Below are 17,764 nucleotides of genomic sequence, written 5' to 3'. Positions count from 1 at the left end.
CCGGATCCTTCGATTTGTTCCAACACAGATAGTTTACATTCATAGCTATGTAGAATTTTACAAAGGATTTTACCATTAACATGTCACTTTGTGAATTCATCTAGCGTACACTGTGATTAATAGGATTGAGTCCACAAATAAGCGATAATCGCCGGATCTGATCACAAAAAAACGAAATTCTTCTACAAACACCTAAATAAAATCCGACGCAAAAGGTCTGTAATTAATCTCCTTTCACATCTAAAAGCGATACATATAAAAACAGTCTTAGTGAAAAGATGCTAGAATCAAATCACACTGGCATCACGGGTATAAACGAAATCCACCAACATACACGACCGACCAAATCTTCCAACCACTTAGGCCTTGATCTCGGCACCACTCTCATCACTATCAAACTTCGTGCCCGCATTGTGCACACTCGTACGACGGACAGCCTCCTCAAGATACTCAGGCTTGAGCTCGCCATGCTTATCGTAGCGGTATGGCGTCTTGATAGAGAGTGTAACGGCGTTGAAGACGTTAGTGGACTTCTTGAAGATGGCGTCCATCTCCTCAAGGGAACGGTAGCGAGTCTCAGGGAAGAAGAAGTATACACATGGGAACATGAACGCGTTACTGTGATTGTCAGCTTCAGGTTCTGGGTTCAGGCAGGGTTTGCGTAGGGATCTTACATGACGGCGAAGATGATATAAGTCTGATATCCGATACTGTCGAATGCAACAGGGGTAATCATCACAACCATGAAGTTGAAGATCCAGTTGGCGCTGGTAGCCAATGCGTTTGTTGGAGCACGGATTCGTAGAGGCACAATTTCGGCAGGGTACAACCAGGTCATTCCGAGCCAGCCGATGGCGAAGAAGGTATTGAAGACGAAAAGGAAGACGGCTTGGCCAATACCGGCTTGGCTATCGCCTAGTACGCTCAAGCGGTAGTTCGTACCAGCTAGGATAGCCATTGAAATTGACATGCCGGCGGCCTGATGGATAACTCTTGGTTAGCTGGGACATTGAAGGATGTGAGGAGGTGACATACGCCGAACAGCATCAGTGGGCGACGTCCAACTTTCTCAATAATGAAAATGGGAATGAATGCAGCCATCAAATACTCCGTGCCGTTGCAAGCGGCTAGCAACTTTGGAAGGTTGCCTTTCGCAAGACCAATCTGGGCGTACAGTGAAGGTGCCTAACGAGGTGAATTAGCATGGGGCTAGGATCTCGGGGTAGAGGGAGATCTCACATAGTAAGTGATGAGGTTAATTCCGGAAATCTGCTGGAACATCTGGTTGACGTAGGCAAGTGCCACACGATGGAATTCTCGATACTCGCTCATCTTGAACAGACTTCTATAAGAGCCCTTGTTCATCTCCTTGACAGTTTCCTGGATGGCGATGAGCTCGTTCTTGATATAAGGATCATCCCGAGATTTTTCATTCAGACATTCGAGAACATCCAAAGCCTCATCGTTCCGACCTTGCATGACAAGCCATCTGGGGGACTCGGGGAGGTTGAGAATCGAGCAGAAGATGATGATGGCGAAGATAATCTGGAAGGCGAGAGGGAACCGCCAGGCGACCTCTTTTTCTCCGATGAACGACATGCCTAATTCAGAGTGATATCAGTAATTGGATCTGGAGCGTGGTTCACATGGGTTTCAACTCACCGTAGTTAATCCAGTAGCTAAGAGTAATACCTCCGGTGATAAGCATACCCTCGATCATCACCATCTTTCCTCGATCGTGGGCCTTTGCTGATTCGGACTGCCACGTCGGTACGGTACTTGTATTCATGCCATTACCAACACCCGTGACGATTCGACCGACGATGAAATGAGGTAGAGAGTATGCGGTACATTGCAGGAGGGCGCCAGTAGCCATGATCATACAGCCACAGAAAATTGTCCGTCGTCGACCGAGCGGATTACCAATGAAGATAGTCAAGACTGCGCCGAAGAAACATCCCAGATTGTACGATGCGACAGCAATTCCTTGGTTCAGAGCGCGCTGCGACTTGATGGGCTTGGAAATATCATCTTGGATGCTTGGGTCTAGGGGATTGATCTCGGGGAAGTATTTGGTGAAGGAGGGCAAGTCTAATAGACCACCGGTGACACCTTGATCATAACCAAAAAGCCTTGGTAACGGTTAGCTTCCAGGTTTTCTTTTCGTAAAAAAGTAGTATCATACAAGAAATCAAGACTACCGAGGGAACTAATAGCCAAGTTGAGAGACCGGCCTCTCCAGCCAAAGTACTTCGGAATGCCGAACATGATGTCCTATGCAAAAGCGAACGGGGGGACATGATGAAAATGCCGATCAGCTGGTTATATAGCCCACTTTCAATTCTACGGATTGACAAAAGGGGTAACCCGAGATGACCGGGGTGTTCTCCAGCGAGTTCGGGGTGTCTGGGGCTGGCCAAGATACGGGGAAGGCGTCGGGGGCGACGCGGGGATGGGTGAAAGTCCAGGGTTGTATTTGGGGGCGGTTTATATGAGTTGTGAGTGGTCAAATACATTCGACGCTAACTCGATCTATATCGTACTCCTATGTAATTTACCGCTTTGTTGAAAGTAAATGGCTAGCGCTTGGCTTGGATATGGCGCAAGCCAAAAGGAACGTGCTGAAATTGGCATATTTGCCCAGGCAAAGTACGCACTATAACCCCAGACTTTTTTTTTCCATTCCGTTTTTCTCCGAGAAAATGATTGATCCACGACTGATCACCTTCATATATATTTTACGAAATATAAAACCAAAAAAAAGGAAACTAGACATTGGATAGTAAAAGACATGGCCAAGCCAGCCAAGACCGAGGCAACCACCCGGTAGCAAATAGGACGGGATACCCTCAAAAGTGAACCCTATAGCACCAATAAGAACAAAGTGACTAACACCACCCTAGTCGTTGTTTCACTGTTCATGACATGCGCCAAATACGCCAAAATACGCCAGCAGGGACCCGAGCGAATGGAAAATGGTACACTCAAAAAGTACGCAAAAGACAAAATCTTTATTTCGCCTGTTGAGGCTCAGAGAAGAAATATTCCGATACATATAAAGCCCTATCCTTGACCTTTGTAGACTAGTCCGAAGTAATATTCCGACAATGAATACGAAAGTCTCAAGATCTCGGCGCCTCAGCCCTCGGATACCGACTAAGCCATTATTAATATATTGAGGACGTCAGCGGCACCCGGCATGCTCATGCGGCTTGCCTAGATAGATAAACTCGGAGTACTTAACTTATTCTCAGTAAAACCTCCATAATACGCACCTGGGCCAAACTCCTGATCACCTGTGCCTTTTGACCTGGGTGTTTTAGGGCTAAACTTCCAATGTGACCATGTTGCTCCTTGTACCCGAGAATTCAATCTAAATTGATCATAACATACTCGGTAGTCCTTCTTTATTTAACATTTAACGTTTGTGTACGCAGTAAGCCTTCTTGCTATTGTTTATTGCACCAACATTCTGTCTTCGTTGGTCCGCAACATGATACCCATCATGATATCTTCACCATAACATGTACATTGAACTCTGATTTACGAATATCACTTCGTTTCTGTTCTTTGGGATTAATTCTGATGACTGGATAATTACCCTGACGAACGTGAGTGGGCTATTCCCAAAATGTCCCAGCTGACCCTTGTATTCGAGACTTCAAGCTACGTATCGTCCCATCTTGTCAGTGCTTTCCCTCTTTCCGGTATGAGCCCCGGGGGCTCATTTGAGCACTAGATGGGTTGTGATCTACCCTCGTCGAGATCCCGTGCCGGATACCATGGAGTGTCCAGCTTCCATGCTGGTAAAAATTCTATACATTGTGCTCAAGTGTTCCACCCCGCCAAGTTGTATTACGGGGAAGATGACGAAAAATCAGAGCTTTGAGAATCCCATGTCATGTATTCCATGGTTTGTTCGTGTCGTGCGTAGGCTGGCAAAAGGAGTACAATATGAAGTTAAGGAAAGCCTAAATCACGAAATGCAGTCCATCGCAATTTTCATCGCAGAAGTCCCTAGCATGCAGCTCAACATGGAAATTTCGCCCACGCAAGATTTTATCAAGGTTGTCTTTCGGACTAACTGTGGTTTATTCACATCTGAGAAATGGAGTCCAAAGAACGCGCTGGATCTGATTCATGAATTGCTTTCTTTAACAATGCACCTGTGTCTATCACATAGAGACTCGAGAATAGCAGACTACTTTGTGACCTAACAGCCTTGGAGGAACCGGACTTGGTAGACGTTTCAGCCCTTTCTTTGATAAAGCTTTCAAATTCACATGTGTGATTGGACAATCATTGTTGGACATCTCTTTGTCCGTCCCTTGTTCCATTGGATTTCCTATATCAGTCGTCCTTGTTGTCCTCCGAGTCTCTTTATGTTGCCTTGGAGTCTTCTTCTCTATATACTTGTTTCCATTGTTCGCATCACCAGCTTTTTGTCCAACTTGGTCTTATTTTAGGTGACCCTATTTTCGTGATGTTTCATCCTTCTAAGGGTAAGGGTCAGACCCATGTTAAGCAAAGATAGAGACATTAGCCACAAGGTATAAAGCTGAACTCATTTCTATCTGTTGTTCTCCATTCCAACATCACCATTCAACAAACACAATATATAAGATCTTATCATCGTTCTATTTTATTCTAACCACTTCCACCAATAACCTTTTTTTCCCAGTATACCTTACCTCAAGCAAAAATGAAGGGTTTCTGTCTCAATTTCAATTGCTTCAGGCGCCGCCGCTGTGACTGCAGCGACTCAGAAGAAGAGGCCGCCCATCCTTCCCCTGTTGCCCCTGTTGCCGATACCCTCGCTGCCGATGCACCCGCCCCGAGTGCATTAGAGGCTGCTGCCGCCCTCGCCCTCATCCCCACCCGCTCCTACTCCTCCCAATCAACCATTTCCTTGGTTGACGTAGTACGACCTAAGTCCACGAGAAGAGCATCCCCCAAGCTGACTTACCCTGAGAAGGCAGCAGACAAAGCCCCAAAGCCACCTAAAGCAAAGCCACTCAAGGCGCTGAAGCCATTGAAGCCAGGTAAAGTAGAGAAATCACGTTCACCCAAAAGAAAGTCACCTTCACCCAAAAGAAAGTCGCCTTCCCCAATGGGAGAGTCGCCTTCGCCAGTGGGAGAGTCACCTTCGCCAATGGGAGAGTCACCTTCGCCAATAAGAAAATCCCCTTCACCCATAAGGAAGTCCCCTTCACCTAAAAGGAAGTCACCTTCGCCCATAAGAAAATCACCTTCGCCCATAAGAAAATCACCTTCACCCAGAAGGAAGTCACCTTCATTCATAGGGAAGTCACCTTCATCCACAAGGAAGATTACTTGGGCGAACACGCCCACCAAGGCCAGTGAAACCAGCAGCAGCAGTCTGGACCTCAGCCAACTCCCGCCGCCACGAATCGGTTCTCACACAGACATCACACCTGAAATGAGTGATATGGACCTTAGCAGCCCCGAACAAAGTGACCTGGAATGGGAAGATGCCGAGCGTCCCAGTCAGGTAATCCCTCCAGAGCAATTGTTGAACCAGCCTCTCGAGAGTTTGCTGGTCTTTCCCACGCTCCCGGTTAACCCTATGATTCCTCTCCCACGGAGGAAGACTACCGGGAAGGTCATCGACTCTGAAAGTGAATCTGACTCATCGGATGGTGGTCACTTGTACATCGGTTCTGCAAGGCCCCGTCAGGCTCTCAAATCCTCGGTGGGGACTCAACCCTCTGGTAGCAAGAAGCGAGCATATGTCGAGGAACCCGAGCCTTCAGCTGAGAATGTCGAGGAATCTGAGCCTTCGAATAAAAGTATCGAGGACTCTGAGCCTTCGGCTAAACGTCCCCGTCTCTTAGATTCAGGTCATACGGAACATCTAACGGAGCAGGAGATGATGGAGTTGGGTAAGAGCTGGCCGGCTCTCCCGTGGGGATCATTACCCTGGGGACCAAAAGGAAGAAGAGGACCTGTGCTACCACGAGGAAAAGCACCAAAGGGACCTTGGGGAGCGTGGCCAAGTTTGGGGCCAACCCTACCCTTTGCGGCTGGTCCAGTACTAGATGCTCCAAAGCTAATGAAATCTCCAGAGGCCTCAGTATCTAGTGATGCGGGTTCCTTTAACACTTTTGACCAGTTGTATATCAAGCCTTCGGTGGCGGAAGTCGCTGAATACCGAAGAAAGGGAGCCCAACTACAAGCTTGGTTAGAAGACCCAAACGAACCAGGCTGCAATATTGCCCCAATCACAACCACCCTGGACGATTTGATGAACGCCGCGCCACCGGATCGTTTTGAAGTCAGCGATTCTAGCTTCGTAAATCCACAGGACATTATGGATGGAGGTGAACCGAGCACGGTAGGGCTCATTCCTACAGGCTGTTATTACCGCCGTACAACGATTGATAACAAGGTCACGAACCCGGCAATCTTAGCGGCAGCTGGTCATAAGCATCTAAATAATGGCTACTCCCATCTATGCGGACCAGACCTTCTTGTGGCTAATTCCATTTTTAGGTACGATAACGTTCAGTGGAATGTGGTCGCCAGGGCTGTCTACACGTTGGACCGTGGTATGGAAACCTTGAAGTTTATAATGTTCTCCCACGTTGTTAACAATGAGACTCAACCATATATCCTCCAGGAGCTCTACCCCAGACTCGGACTTGTCTTCGATGACACGTACCATGGGCCACTTGTGAAAGTCGAACGTGGCTCGCGTGAGTTTGAGGAGCTGCTCGGCACAAAGTTGGGCAAGGCAGCTGCCATCCTTCTCATATCAAGTCTCCCCAGAGGTACGAGACGTATCGCCCGAGCAGTCATTTGGAACTCTTTGTATAGAGTTCAGGTAAGATTTGAGATTGAGTCTGCCATTCCAGGTGAGGAAATTCCTGGAGACCCTGTACCACGACCAGGACCCGCACCTACAGCAAAGGAAACAAATGTATATTTTGATGTATCGGAATATCGAGAACCAGCTGGAGCTCCTAGATCACCTACAGAATCAGATGACTATCAAGGAAGCGAACATTGGGACGAATGATTAGCTTACAAAAGTTATCTAGCTACTTCTCTCGTGTTGGGGGGCCTTTTGAGTTCGTTTTAGCATTTTAAAGAAAACAAGCAACTACATATATAGATTATACAATAGATTCACTTTATCAACAAGGAAACCCAAAACAGCAGTAGACTCGTAATTACATAGTTCAGGATAGGCATAACAAGATTATGTGGCATCTTTGCTAGGCTCAAAGAGCAGATAGTCCTCTTTTATTTCACACAAAAACAAACGTATGGCATGAGATATTTATCTTCTTGGTAGCTATATTCGAATAAACAATCAAAAATCCTAGGAATCCTCAGGCGCAAGTTTTGATAATCCCCGCAGCTTTGGGCCAAATTTCATAAACAAGAAGGGTACCGGCAATAGAGCTGCAGCCACAGCTCCCACAATCGAAACAGCAGGCCCTATCCCCAAAGCTTTAATCATCGGCTTGGCTGCCAAGGGAAGTCCGGCAGCCAACAGACTTCGAAGAAATGTGATAGCCGCCGTGGAGCTAGCAGAATATATCTTGTATACATCAATTAAGAAATTCAAACACTGTTGGAAAATGCAGTTGAAACCAAATCCTATGCAGACAGTTGCCAGGCATGGCAGGATCCAGTGGTGAGGGGGTTCGGCGGTCCAAGCAAACCAAAAAAGCCCCACGACAAAGGATACCGCCCCGAATGCCATAGGTGGAAGTCGGGCTTCAGGCACTGCTTTCCCATTTGCCGCTCTGGATATTTGATTATAGCGATATTGATTCCAGATATTGAGACCCACCGAGGATATGACGCCAATCAACAACCCCAAGAACGGTAAAGAGCCGACAAGCCGATTCCAACCTCGCGATTGCTGGAATGCAATTGGAAATACCTCAAGGGTTAGGTACATGACTCCGTAGACAAAGGAGGCATAGAAAGCAATGCATGCGACAATCGGCTCGGTAAACAGCATTCTCAATGGGCGGGCGAGCTGTTTCGTGAGGACAGATTTCACATCAAGTTTCAAATGTTCATGCGGATGATAAAACCTCGGATCATTAGTATCTTTCCGAAGCCGCTGAGCTTTGCGCTTGAGTAGTACCAGCGGATATACCTCTGGTAGACAGAAGAAAGTCAAGGTGAAAACGACAAAGACCCAGATTGCATGGATATATGCAGTCCAGCGCCAGCCCATATGAGGATTCAACATGATCGCCGCGCCAATCACTGGGCCTAACGCCGGACCGCCATTTACTGCCACTGAATAGAGGCTTATTGCTGTCCCGCGGGTCTCTTTGCTCCATATATCACCCAGAGCGGCGGTGACATTGCTGATAGGAGCGGAGCCGAAAAACCCTGCAAAAAAGCGCGTGACAAACACAGAGGCTGCGCTGGTGCTTACGCCAGTGCCGATGGAGAATAATGCTAGACAAAAGAGAGCGGGGAGCATGCTGATTCTTCGGCCGCAAATTTCTGAAAGAGGAGCCCAGATGATAGGGCCAAAGACGAAGCCAAGGCTGGGATCAGGATTAGTACTGTCCCGTGTTGTGTTTCACAAAGCCCTACTCACATATACAGCGACACATCCAACACGCCAACCTCGCTGCTCACACCAGTATACTCCGCGATGGTATCATCGGCCGGCGTGGTGATGCTTGACCCTAGACTACCTGCCAATGCAAGCATGCCCAGTTGGAATGTCACCCACCATTTGTACCGCGGAGTCCAATTTTGGGGGTTCGATTTATCGTCCTGGTCCCATTTGACGAGATATGTTGGATCGAGGGGCGCAGGATCCTTTTCAGGCTCGGCGTGTACATTTAGGAGACTGCTTTTCGGCCATATGCGGGCCATAATTGGGATCAACACCGTAAAAAAAACAGATTGCTACTCTCATCGACAATGATTCATACGACATATGTAGCAAGATGATTTTTCGGCAAATCGATGTTCATGCCGATCGTTTTCAAACATGGGGTTGACAAAATGGTCGCTGATGAAAAGGGGTCTATTTGAGTATTTAGAGTCTTTCAACATTTCAGGGATGATCGACTTCGCTTGGTAATCTCAAATTCCTGCAGGAGGTGAGGCTTCCAGCCATCCTCGGATTTTCGGCTTTTTGATTTTCGGCCGGTGCCGGCCTAGGATGCAGGCGTTATCATGACCCTTGTAGTCTATCATTGAAAGACATGAAGAGATCAAGGAATAAAGGGCAAATGGTTAAGACATGACGTGGCTTCCAGAGCTGAGTTGTGTTGGCATGGGCCTTTTCTTCCTCAATTGTGCCTTTGTAGGGCACAAGCTTCTGAGAAGCCGTCCGCGTAGCAATACCGGGTTTTACGCCGTGGGCGTGAATTTGCCGATCTGAGTGCGCTTTATCCCTTTCAGTGAATGCGAAATTGCTCACCGCTCAGTGAGACAATCATATCATCATTCTTGAATTGACTCACTGCTTGGACTGATAACAAACAGAATTCTGTAGTTGATCGTACAGTAGAGCATGGGGAGAAGGTGGTTTTCTAAAGTGCAATAACACCGCGAAAGAGTTGGCATCCTACGGGCAACTAAATATGCCATCCGGGGCCTAACCCTCCCATTGGTTATTGCCTGACCATCCTTATCATAGCCTTTCGAAGGCTCCATTCTAATCCCAAGTAGATTCAATGTCAATTTTAACTTCTCTTTGATTTTTATACCTATATACTTCATAATACCACGAGTATCTATTGTAGAGGGACACGTGAGAAATAGCGGTGTAAGCCGACTGAGCGGAATACGTGTATTTAAGTGCTAGAAGCAAGAGAATAGAAGACGATCCCACCTTTCTTCTACAAACTACCCCTGGGTTTCCTTCTCCTAACCTCCGCTACTCAACAACCTACACTGGTTTTGCTCTAGTTCGCAGATAGGCATTACCGCGCGCCGATGATAGCGCTCCCCACTACACTATGTATCTTCAACAGTAAAAACGTTAAATCCTTCGATTTGATATACTTGAATTTGATATACCTGGATTCGATATACTTGATTTTCGATATACTTGAATTTGATGAGTATATAGTTTTTGTGTTAAGTGTGGATTTACATTACTACTAGGTAATATCCACCAATAAGTTATGCCTCCGCGTACCCATTAGTCGCCTATACATGTAAGCCCTCTCTATGTCGTCGTAATCTAGGTGTTTTGACTTATACTATGTTAAATAACGCAGAGGCCCGGTATATTCAAATATAAAAGAACAAAATCAGGTATTGGACCTTCGGGTTACTAAAATCCTGCCAGCCAATATTATCATAGGAGGGTTATGCCCCGGGTGGCATACTTAGTCGCCCGTATATGGGGTCAATCCCTCAGAATGCTGACGATTACACATCCTTGCATATTGTGTCTAGAATTCCCCCGCTTCCCCGCGATTTGGCTTCCAAAAATAGTGTGCAGCTCGCCCGCGAGATACCAAGTGTGCCAGGGAATGGTTAATGCCTTCAATTATACCATTACGGCGCTCAATAGGTTGATTGGCATCGTCAGAGCCATATGCTAGGCTGTTCATATAAATTTCAAATATCATTCAAAGTGCTAGTTGGTCAATCCTATGGAAGTCTGATTCAGAAACGTTCTTGACTCATCGGAGAAACCACCACGTTGCATCACTTGACCCTGCTATAAAGTAGAGATCGCAATGGCAAAGGACGAATTAACTGCCAATACAGCAAACTGGACGGCAGTGATATCGCCCGAAGCAATCTTTGCCTTAAAAAGCAGCGATCGCAGCGTCGAAGGACGCGTCAATCGTGACTTTAGCAGCCTTGATGGCAGCCACGTCGCCCGAAGTAACCTTCGCCTGGAGGTTGGTGGCGAGCTGATCAGAGAGATCTTTCAGCGTCTTGAGGCTGGATAGAACAATGTTCGTCAGACCAGCACTCGCGAATTGGGCTTTCTATGGCCTTGTTAACATTGTGCCCCAACTGTCTCTTTTGAAAGAGACACGATTACAGATTCAACAAGACCACGAACATACCTTGCTGACGAAATCATTGACGGTGGTGGTAATAATTGGGGTCAGGGTCTTAATACTATTTGTGGCAGCGGTGCTGTCGCTCTGAGAGAATGCGGCGGCGGCGGCGGTGTCGCTGATGGCGGTCTTCAGGTCAGTCTGAAGGACGTCCAATTTATTGACCAGAGGGACGGCCCCAAGCAAGGTTCCGTCCCAGCTTTTGACACCGGTGTCGAGGGCCTGAACGTCAGTGGTGATGGTTGCCAGGTCGGTCAACACACTGCGCTTGGAGATTGGGCCTGCAACAACAAGGCAGAGGTAGGGCAGGAGAGCAAGGCCGGTCTTGAGGAACTTCATTGTTGCGGGAAGAGTTTGTTGATGAGAAAAGATCAATTGATTGTAATTGTGTCGTGTGAAGGTACTGATGGTGTCGAATTCGAAGGGCTCTTGCATCCTTTTATACCCTTCTTTGACAAGGCATGCCTCGGCCTTGACCACATGTGAGGCATTCCTACTCTATAAAATCCCGTATACCCAAGCCTTCTATTGGATGAAGGCGAATAGCGTCTGACATGGCCCATGTTACGGTAGCAATGGCAGAGATACAATGTCGACATTTCAGGGACTCCGGTGCCAAATTGCTGAAAGATGCAGGTATTAGGCTATAGAGTTTTCCGGCGGCCCGCCAGCAGATCCCCCGACATCCAAGCTTATTCGTGGAAAGATCATCCAAACCCGCTTTGGTACAGACACAGTCCCCCCGCTAGTATTCTATCAATCCCTGATTCGTCAGGTACTGCAGTCCAGACTCACCAGACTTACCCCGCAATCATCGATCTCGATGGCGTGGGGCGTGGAACGAGCTGTTCTTCAGCGCGATGCTTCAGCAGCTTGTTTCTTGAAGACCATCGGCTACCGAGGCGTTGGATCAATTGAGGATCACATGTTTCACACTCCTAATATCCCCGCCACGAGCGGCTCCAGATAGTCAGATACCACTACCCATAGCGGACAAGATATGCTTATGATTATCAAACCCTCCAACACATCTATCAGAGTATCTGATATTGCAAAGGGTATGACCCTGCTTGTACTTTCGAACATTGTGGTTATTCACATGGCAAATACAGGAATGAAAAAGAGGGGGAAGACTGAGAGGGTGCCTGCGGTTTTTACGCCGGCCACCCCCAGACCTCTCTATCGTATTACCTATGGGCTCCGTGTAACATTGTCATAGGACAAGAGTTCTGCATCTGCAGGAGTCCTTTACCTGCAGAAGTCATCCACGAATGGTCTTCTATGAAATTCACCACGAGGCGATCCATTAGGAACATGGCTGGTCCATATTTTTCCGATCTAGTTAACTATGCCGTGCAGTTACATACTACCCCGGATGGCAGTGCTTACTTTCAACTTCAAGTCCCAAGATGATGTTGGAATCGGGATTTTGGTGCGCAGCCTCTGAAGAACAATGCTGCGATATACCTTTTCAATACCGTATAATTCGAAAACAGATTACTCCTTCGGCATTGACACTTTCTTGAGATAATGATGAATATGTATATGTTAAGAGGACTAGACAAGGCGCAAATAATTGAGATTAATTTGACAATCATCTTTCCCAGGTTCTGTGCTTACTGTACACAAAACACCCCAAAGTTACTAGCTTCTCTACATAACTGATATATATCACGAGGTTCGTGTTCACACTGTTTGTAGTGCCGCACTCCCGCTGCAGCACTGCAGTACCAAACCAAGTGGTGCTGCGGGACTTGTCAAGGCCTCCACCCAATCACAAGTGAGCGCTCATTGGACCTTCTGGCACTATCACGTGACGTGTTTGAGTCGAGTTTGAGCCGGACTGAGAATTACTCCTGACTCTGAGTCTCGTAAAAGCGGCGGCTAAGATGGGTCCCAGCAGAGGAAATATGTGTTTCAGTTTGGTATTGGCAAAGGGGCTATTAAATAGACTGAGTGCCATCTTGATCACACAAATCTGCTATTACAAGATATGATACTACATAGATATGGGGTAGTAGAATCCCGCAGTCAAGGCGGACCTCTGCCGAGGTGGACCTCTCCGGCTGCATTTGCTAGATATGACATAAGCGCCTCTATTGGAAGCGTCCCCACAAGATCGATGCTTGGTAAGTTGGAATATTTGACTTCACGCTCGGGATTGTGCCCTTTTATCATGCTATTCTATCCACTTTGTCATAAATTTGCATGTCACTCTCTTCTCAAAACATCATGATTGAGCATAGACGTCGAAATCGCACCCGAACAGCTTGTATCGCCTGCCAAATCCGCAAGCGCAAGTGCTCTGGCACTCAACCATGTTCGACATGTTCTCATCTCAACTCAGAATGCCAATACGATCAAAAAGGACGATCGGGTCGACCACTGCGGAGGTCTAGAAGTACCGAGGATGTTCGCCCCAATGGTGATGCAACTCAGTCTGCCCGTACCCACGTCAGTAATCGACATGATCATAATGTACATCTCAGCTCCACCGAAGCCAATTCGGGTGCAGCATTTGCGCGAAGTCTAGGTTTAAAAACTGACCCATTACTTGCACCAAAGTTGAACATGTACGCATGGAATACTGGGCTTCGACATTCAATGTCGGCTACGGCTTTCAATGTGGCTACGGTCCCTCTTGTGGAGATCATCTCCCAAAACGAGATGAAATATCTGGCGGCAATTTATTTCGAGAAAATCGACCCGTATTACAACTTCCTTGACCGTGACGAAGTTTTCCTTCGGACAGGAGAGAGATGGCAATCGTCTGGCGAGCCCGCTCCAGCCTTTGCGCCCTACGATGGAGTCCTCTGCGGGGTCGCTGCACTGGGCGCCCTTTTCTCTCAAAGGGAAGCTACCCCCAAAGAATACCAGCTACTGGAATTGGCCAAATTGGTCCTTGAGCAAAATCAACATTCTCATGTCCCTTCGACCGACCTCATCACGGCTTGGGTTCTGCGGGTGTCCTACCTACGCATTGCTGGTACTCCACATCTAGCATGGGTGGCTAGTTGTACACTCATGCATCTGATAGAAGCAGCAGGGTTGCACTTGGAATTGCCGTCGAGCAATATCAGCAACATACTAGCTGAATCCTCCGAAACAACCAATATTCAGAGTCGGCGAAGACTCTTTGGTATCGCTCGTCATTTCAATCTATGGATATCCTTTGAGCTCGGTCGCACCCGCGTCACATTCCCTTCGGCAACCACGCAACTTCCAAACACGAATCCCAATGGCATTAAAGTCATATATAGCTTTCTTGGGCTTTCAGAAACCCTCGATCCGGAAGAGGCGCCAGATATCTCGGCACTGGAACAAGCCTTGACTAATATCATGGATATGGATGGCCTACGACCACCAATGATATTGACACAATGCAACTTGATGCTCTGTATACATCGACGTCTGCAGAGTCTGAATGCTGTCCTTTCGGGAGAAATGTTTGATCGTTTCGTCAATATCATTAGACAGGGTCTGCGAGCCGCTCGGGAAATGGTCGTATCGCACTGTCCATGGCATCAAGTTGCCAACGTTCCATTTCAAATCATCTGTACTTTGCTCTCAATTGGTACCCATGCCTCTATCAGCCTACTCTCGGAGGCCATGCAAACGGTCCGCCAAATAGCAACCTCATACGACACCGAGGTGATGAGGGAAGCGCATCATACGGCGTACCTACTCATCAAATTACACCAAATGCAGAAGGAGCAAGATGCAAAGGCTTTGGACAGTATTGTACAAACAGAACTGCCCATCTCCACCGCACGAAACCAACCTGTGACTCTTTCAAACCAACCTGATTTGATGAGCCAGCCAAACCTTTCTTGGATGGGTAACGCAATGGCTGAGCTTCCAAATCTTCAAAATATCTATCTTGACCCCCCGTTGATGATGGATGACTTATGGATGGCTAATAGTTTCGAGATATGATTGAAATCTTGCCTTCGGTTCATAAACATCGCATTCCGTTCGATCAAAACTCCTCCAAAATGTACCGAATGGTACCTCCCGACTTGTTCTTGCTCCTACTAGCTTTTCCGCTGAATCAAGCGCATAGAAAGTTATTTCTCTTGCCCAGAAATTAATCTCCTTCTAAACAGATTCAAGCAACCTCGATGAGATGATCGTATTTTACTTGATTGAAACTTCAACCGACCAGTCATGCCGGTCTTGGGACCCTCATGACAATAGGGCTTTTCAGGTGGCTTGAATCTCTAATATTTTCGTCAAAATATGATTCTTAGCAGTCTCGCCATTGGCCGAAAATGCGACCAATTATACTCCTTCAGAAACCTCGATCTTTACATACGTCAAGGGATGTTCACCTTCAGGTGAGTATTTATCTAGAGGTAAAGTTGTCTATTCAGTTCTTGCTCGCATAATTGATACATTTCCTTAGACTCGGCACAATGGAAAACCCTCTATTGAATCGCACTGGCTGGCCATGTCAATCCTTAAGATGGATGATTCATGGCTTGACAATGTTGAATCCCTCCCACGAATCCAGAGCGCTTCTAATCTCACGCTTGTAATCCGCAATTCCACCGGTGTAGTTCAATTGTTCCTTCACCTTCCCGGGGATGTTTCCTCCCATGTATGTACTTGCGACTGTTGGGAAGAGCGTCCGATCGCTAAGCTCATTGATGTGCGCTTTCCAGGATTTTTGAGCTGCAACTTGAGCATCAATGTATTTGATTCCCTGCTGACCAATTTGCTTGATGACATCCCGTACCCATCGGACCTGAACTTCCACAGCAGTAGGTCCATTGCAAAGCAAAGTGGGACCTTGGGGTCCATAAATTTCTATTTGGTGTTAGCAATGCAAAAAACATGGCGTTAACGATAATTTCAAGAAACTCACGGAACATATTAGGATAACCACTGATCGTAGTACCTAAGTAGGTGTGGACTCCATCTTTCCACTCATCCTTGAGCTTAGTGCCATGGATACTCTCAAGACCCATATTTGTTAAGCCTCCAGTGTTAGCGTCAAAGCCTGTCGCGAGGGCAATGACGTCGAATTCGTATTCACGATCTTTGGTGCGAAGCCCCTTCTCTGTAAACTCAACGATCGTGCCGTCTTCGGTAACATCGACTAACTCGACGTGATCAAGGTCAATGATCTCGTAAAAGTTCTGTTCGAGACAGGGACGCTTGACTCCAAATGGGTGCGGTGGCTCCTCTGGGAATAGAACCGCTCTCTTGATTGGGTTGGTCACTTGAAGAAAGTTCTTCTGTCAGTGATTGCTCGCACGCGACAGCGTTATTCAGTGATGGAATTCGTTCTTACCACGCGAAGACTGCTTCTTGCGCCAGAAGTTATAAACCTCCCGGTTGGCCTTGATATCAAACAGATAATCTTTGTAATTTCCCAGCCAAAATCGGAAGCCTCCTTGCTCCCAAAGCGACTCCCAGAATTTTTCGCGCTCTTCCGGGGTATTTGAGAGCGTGTTACGCTCGTCCCACTCATAGGCAAAGCCACCAAAGCAACGCTCTCGGAGATCGTACAGATGGTCGTATTTGTCTTTCGCTTGGTTCTGCTTTTCGGGGCTGAGCATCTTGCGACGCATGGGAAGCGCAAGGTTGGGCGTCCGGTGGAAAAGACAGAGGCTCTTGGCTTCTTGGCCTAGTTCCTGCACGATTTGGACACCCGATGCTCCTGAACCAATGACTGCCACTCGCTTTCCCGCAGTTTCAACACCTTCGGCTGGCCAGAAGGAAGAATGGTGAATAGTTCCTTGGAATTTATCCAGTCCCTTGAAGTTCGGGATGTAGCGCTTGGAAGAAAAACCCGCAGCGACAATGAGGAAGGTTGCTTTGGCTCGACGACCGTCGGCCGTTGTCACATTCCATTTCGCGGCATTGGTGTCATAGACCGACCCGGTCACAACTGTCTGGAAGGCAGCATGCTTGGACAGATTCAAGGTCTGATCCACGTGCCTGAAGTAACGCTGGATTTCACTCCACTCAGGATAATTGGTCGACCAGTTCCAGGTGTTGTAGACCTCTGGAATAGAGAACTCGTAGATTGGGACTTCGGTGTCGGTCCGTGCTCCTCTATTGTTCATCAGTATGTGAAGTCAGGTTTTGGATGGGGCTTACAAACGGGTATGCGTTGAAATGCCAGACACCACCAAGCTCAGATCCAGCATCATACAAAACAGTATTGTAGCCTTCCTTTAGCATCTGGTAGAGCATGTAAGTTCCACCAAAACCACCTCCAATAATGAGGACGTCGACATCCAAATTGTCAGCGTAAGGCCCATCAAAGCCACGCCTGGCGGTGAAGTCCCTCAAATCGGTTTTCAACCCTTTCTGGTCCGCAGGAGACTCAGTTAGGGCAATAGGAGTGACAGTCATTGTGTCGGAAGAATTCAGACAGGTCCAAAAGAAAAAGGAGAGTAATGATCGAAGTTTGAGTGTCGATTTGACGGTCTTGTTCCATCATTTATAGGATCTCGGAATGATAGCATCTTAGCCTAGCCTGGATCTGACCCTCCATTTGCGCGAATTCCACGGAGGTCAAAGAGTACCTCAAAATCGAAAGCGCCGAGGATACTGATGATTCCCCACGATTCCCCCGCATTTTCCAATTTCGTAAGCTGTTATTCGATTCGTCTTCGTGATCAAACCTCCGAGTACCATTAGGGTTTGATATCAAACGGACTATATCCTGCTAGCGTCGAATCTTCGCGCTATGACGCTAGTGCTGATGCGGAAAT

The 17,764-nt window shown here is 47.3% G+C and overlaps 7 protein-coding genes across 7 annotated transcripts; 3 read left to right on the top strand and 4 right to left on the bottom strand.

The window, feature by feature from the left end:
* Nucleotides 1-359: 359 nt before the first annotated feature.
* Nucleotides 360-2,268, bottom strand: N7500_007837 (uncharacterized protein; the record flags this gene model as incomplete). The annotated part of the gene is made up of 6 exons (XM_056678981.1): nucleotides 360-618; nucleotides 675-979; nucleotides 1,036-1,185; nucleotides 1,240-1,601; nucleotides 1,663-2,132; nucleotides 2,186-2,268. 6 exons carry the CDS (start codon nucleotides 2,266-2,268, stop codon nucleotides 360-362), a joined length of 1,629 nt encoding a protein of 542 aa, XP_056529353.1.
* Nucleotides 2,269-4,702: 2,434 nt separating this feature from the next.
* Nucleotides 4,703-7,039, top strand: N7500_007836 (uncharacterized protein; the record flags this gene model as incomplete). Its single annotated transcript, XM_056678980.1, has 2 exons — nucleotides 4,703-5,042; nucleotides 5,304-7,039. The coding sequence occupies 2 exons, from the start codon at nucleotides 4,703-4,705 to the stop codon at nucleotides 7,037-7,039; spliced, it is 2,076 nt and encodes a 691-aa protein (XP_056529352.1).
* A 306-nt stretch (nucleotides 7,040-7,345) lies between these two features.
* Nucleotides 7,346-8,877, bottom strand: N7500_007835 (MFS transporter; the record flags this gene model as incomplete). The annotated part of the gene is made up of 2 exons (XM_056678979.1): nucleotides 7,346-8,540; nucleotides 8,594-8,877. 2 exons carry the CDS (start codon nucleotides 8,875-8,877, stop codon nucleotides 7,346-7,348), a joined length of 1,479 nt encoding a protein of 492 aa, XP_056529351.1.
* A 1,898-nt stretch (nucleotides 8,878-10,775) lies between these two features.
* On the bottom strand, nucleotides 10,776-11,375 carry N7500_007834 (cell wall mannoprotein 1 family protein; the record flags this gene model as incomplete). The annotated part of the gene is made up of 2 exons (XM_056678978.1): nucleotides 10,776-10,961; nucleotides 11,043-11,375. 2 exons carry the CDS (start codon nucleotides 11,373-11,375, stop codon nucleotides 10,776-10,778), a joined length of 519 nt encoding a protein of 172 aa, XP_056529350.1.
* A 215-nt stretch (nucleotides 11,376-11,590) lies between these two features.
* On the top strand, nucleotides 11,591-12,006 carry N7500_007833 (uncharacterized protein; the record flags this gene model as incomplete). The annotated part of the gene is given in 2 exon segments (XM_056678977.1): nucleotides 11,591-11,672; nucleotides 11,687-12,006. The coding sequence occupies 2 exon segments, from the start codon at nucleotides 11,591-11,593 to the stop codon at nucleotides 12,004-12,006; spliced, it is 402 nt and encodes a 133-aa protein (XP_056529349.1).
* A 1,262-nt stretch (nucleotides 12,007-13,268) lies between these two features.
* On the top strand, nucleotides 13,269-14,972 carry N7500_007832 (Zn(II)2Cys6 transcription factor; the record flags this gene model as incomplete). The annotated part of the gene is made up of 1 exon (XM_056678976.1): nucleotides 13,269-14,972. One exon carries the CDS (start codon nucleotides 13,269-13,271, stop codon nucleotides 14,970-14,972), a length of 1,704 nt encoding a protein of 567 aa, XP_056529348.1.
* A 538-nt stretch (nucleotides 14,973-15,510) lies between these two features.
* N7500_007831 (flavin-containing monooxygenase) lies at nucleotides 15,511-17,402 on the bottom strand (the record flags this gene model as incomplete). Its single annotated transcript, XM_056678975.1, has 4 exons — nucleotides 15,511-15,845; nucleotides 15,904-16,260; nucleotides 16,333-17,099; nucleotides 17,149-17,402. 4 exons carry the CDS (start codon nucleotides 17,400-17,402, stop codon nucleotides 15,511-15,513), a joined length of 1,713 nt encoding a protein of 570 aa, XP_056529347.1.
* Between the last annotated feature and the right edge of the window lie 362 nt (nucleotides 17,403-17,764).

Source organism: Penicillium coprophilum (genome assembly GCF_028826855.1).
Source record: "Penicillium coprophilum strain IBT 35676 chromosome Unknown utg000005l_segment0_segment0, whole genome shotgun sequence".
NCBI lineage: Eukaryota > Fungi > Ascomycota > Eurotiomycetes > Eurotiales > Aspergillaceae > Penicillium > Penicillium coprophilum.
This window is presented reverse-complemented; position numbering and strand designations above follow the sequence as displayed.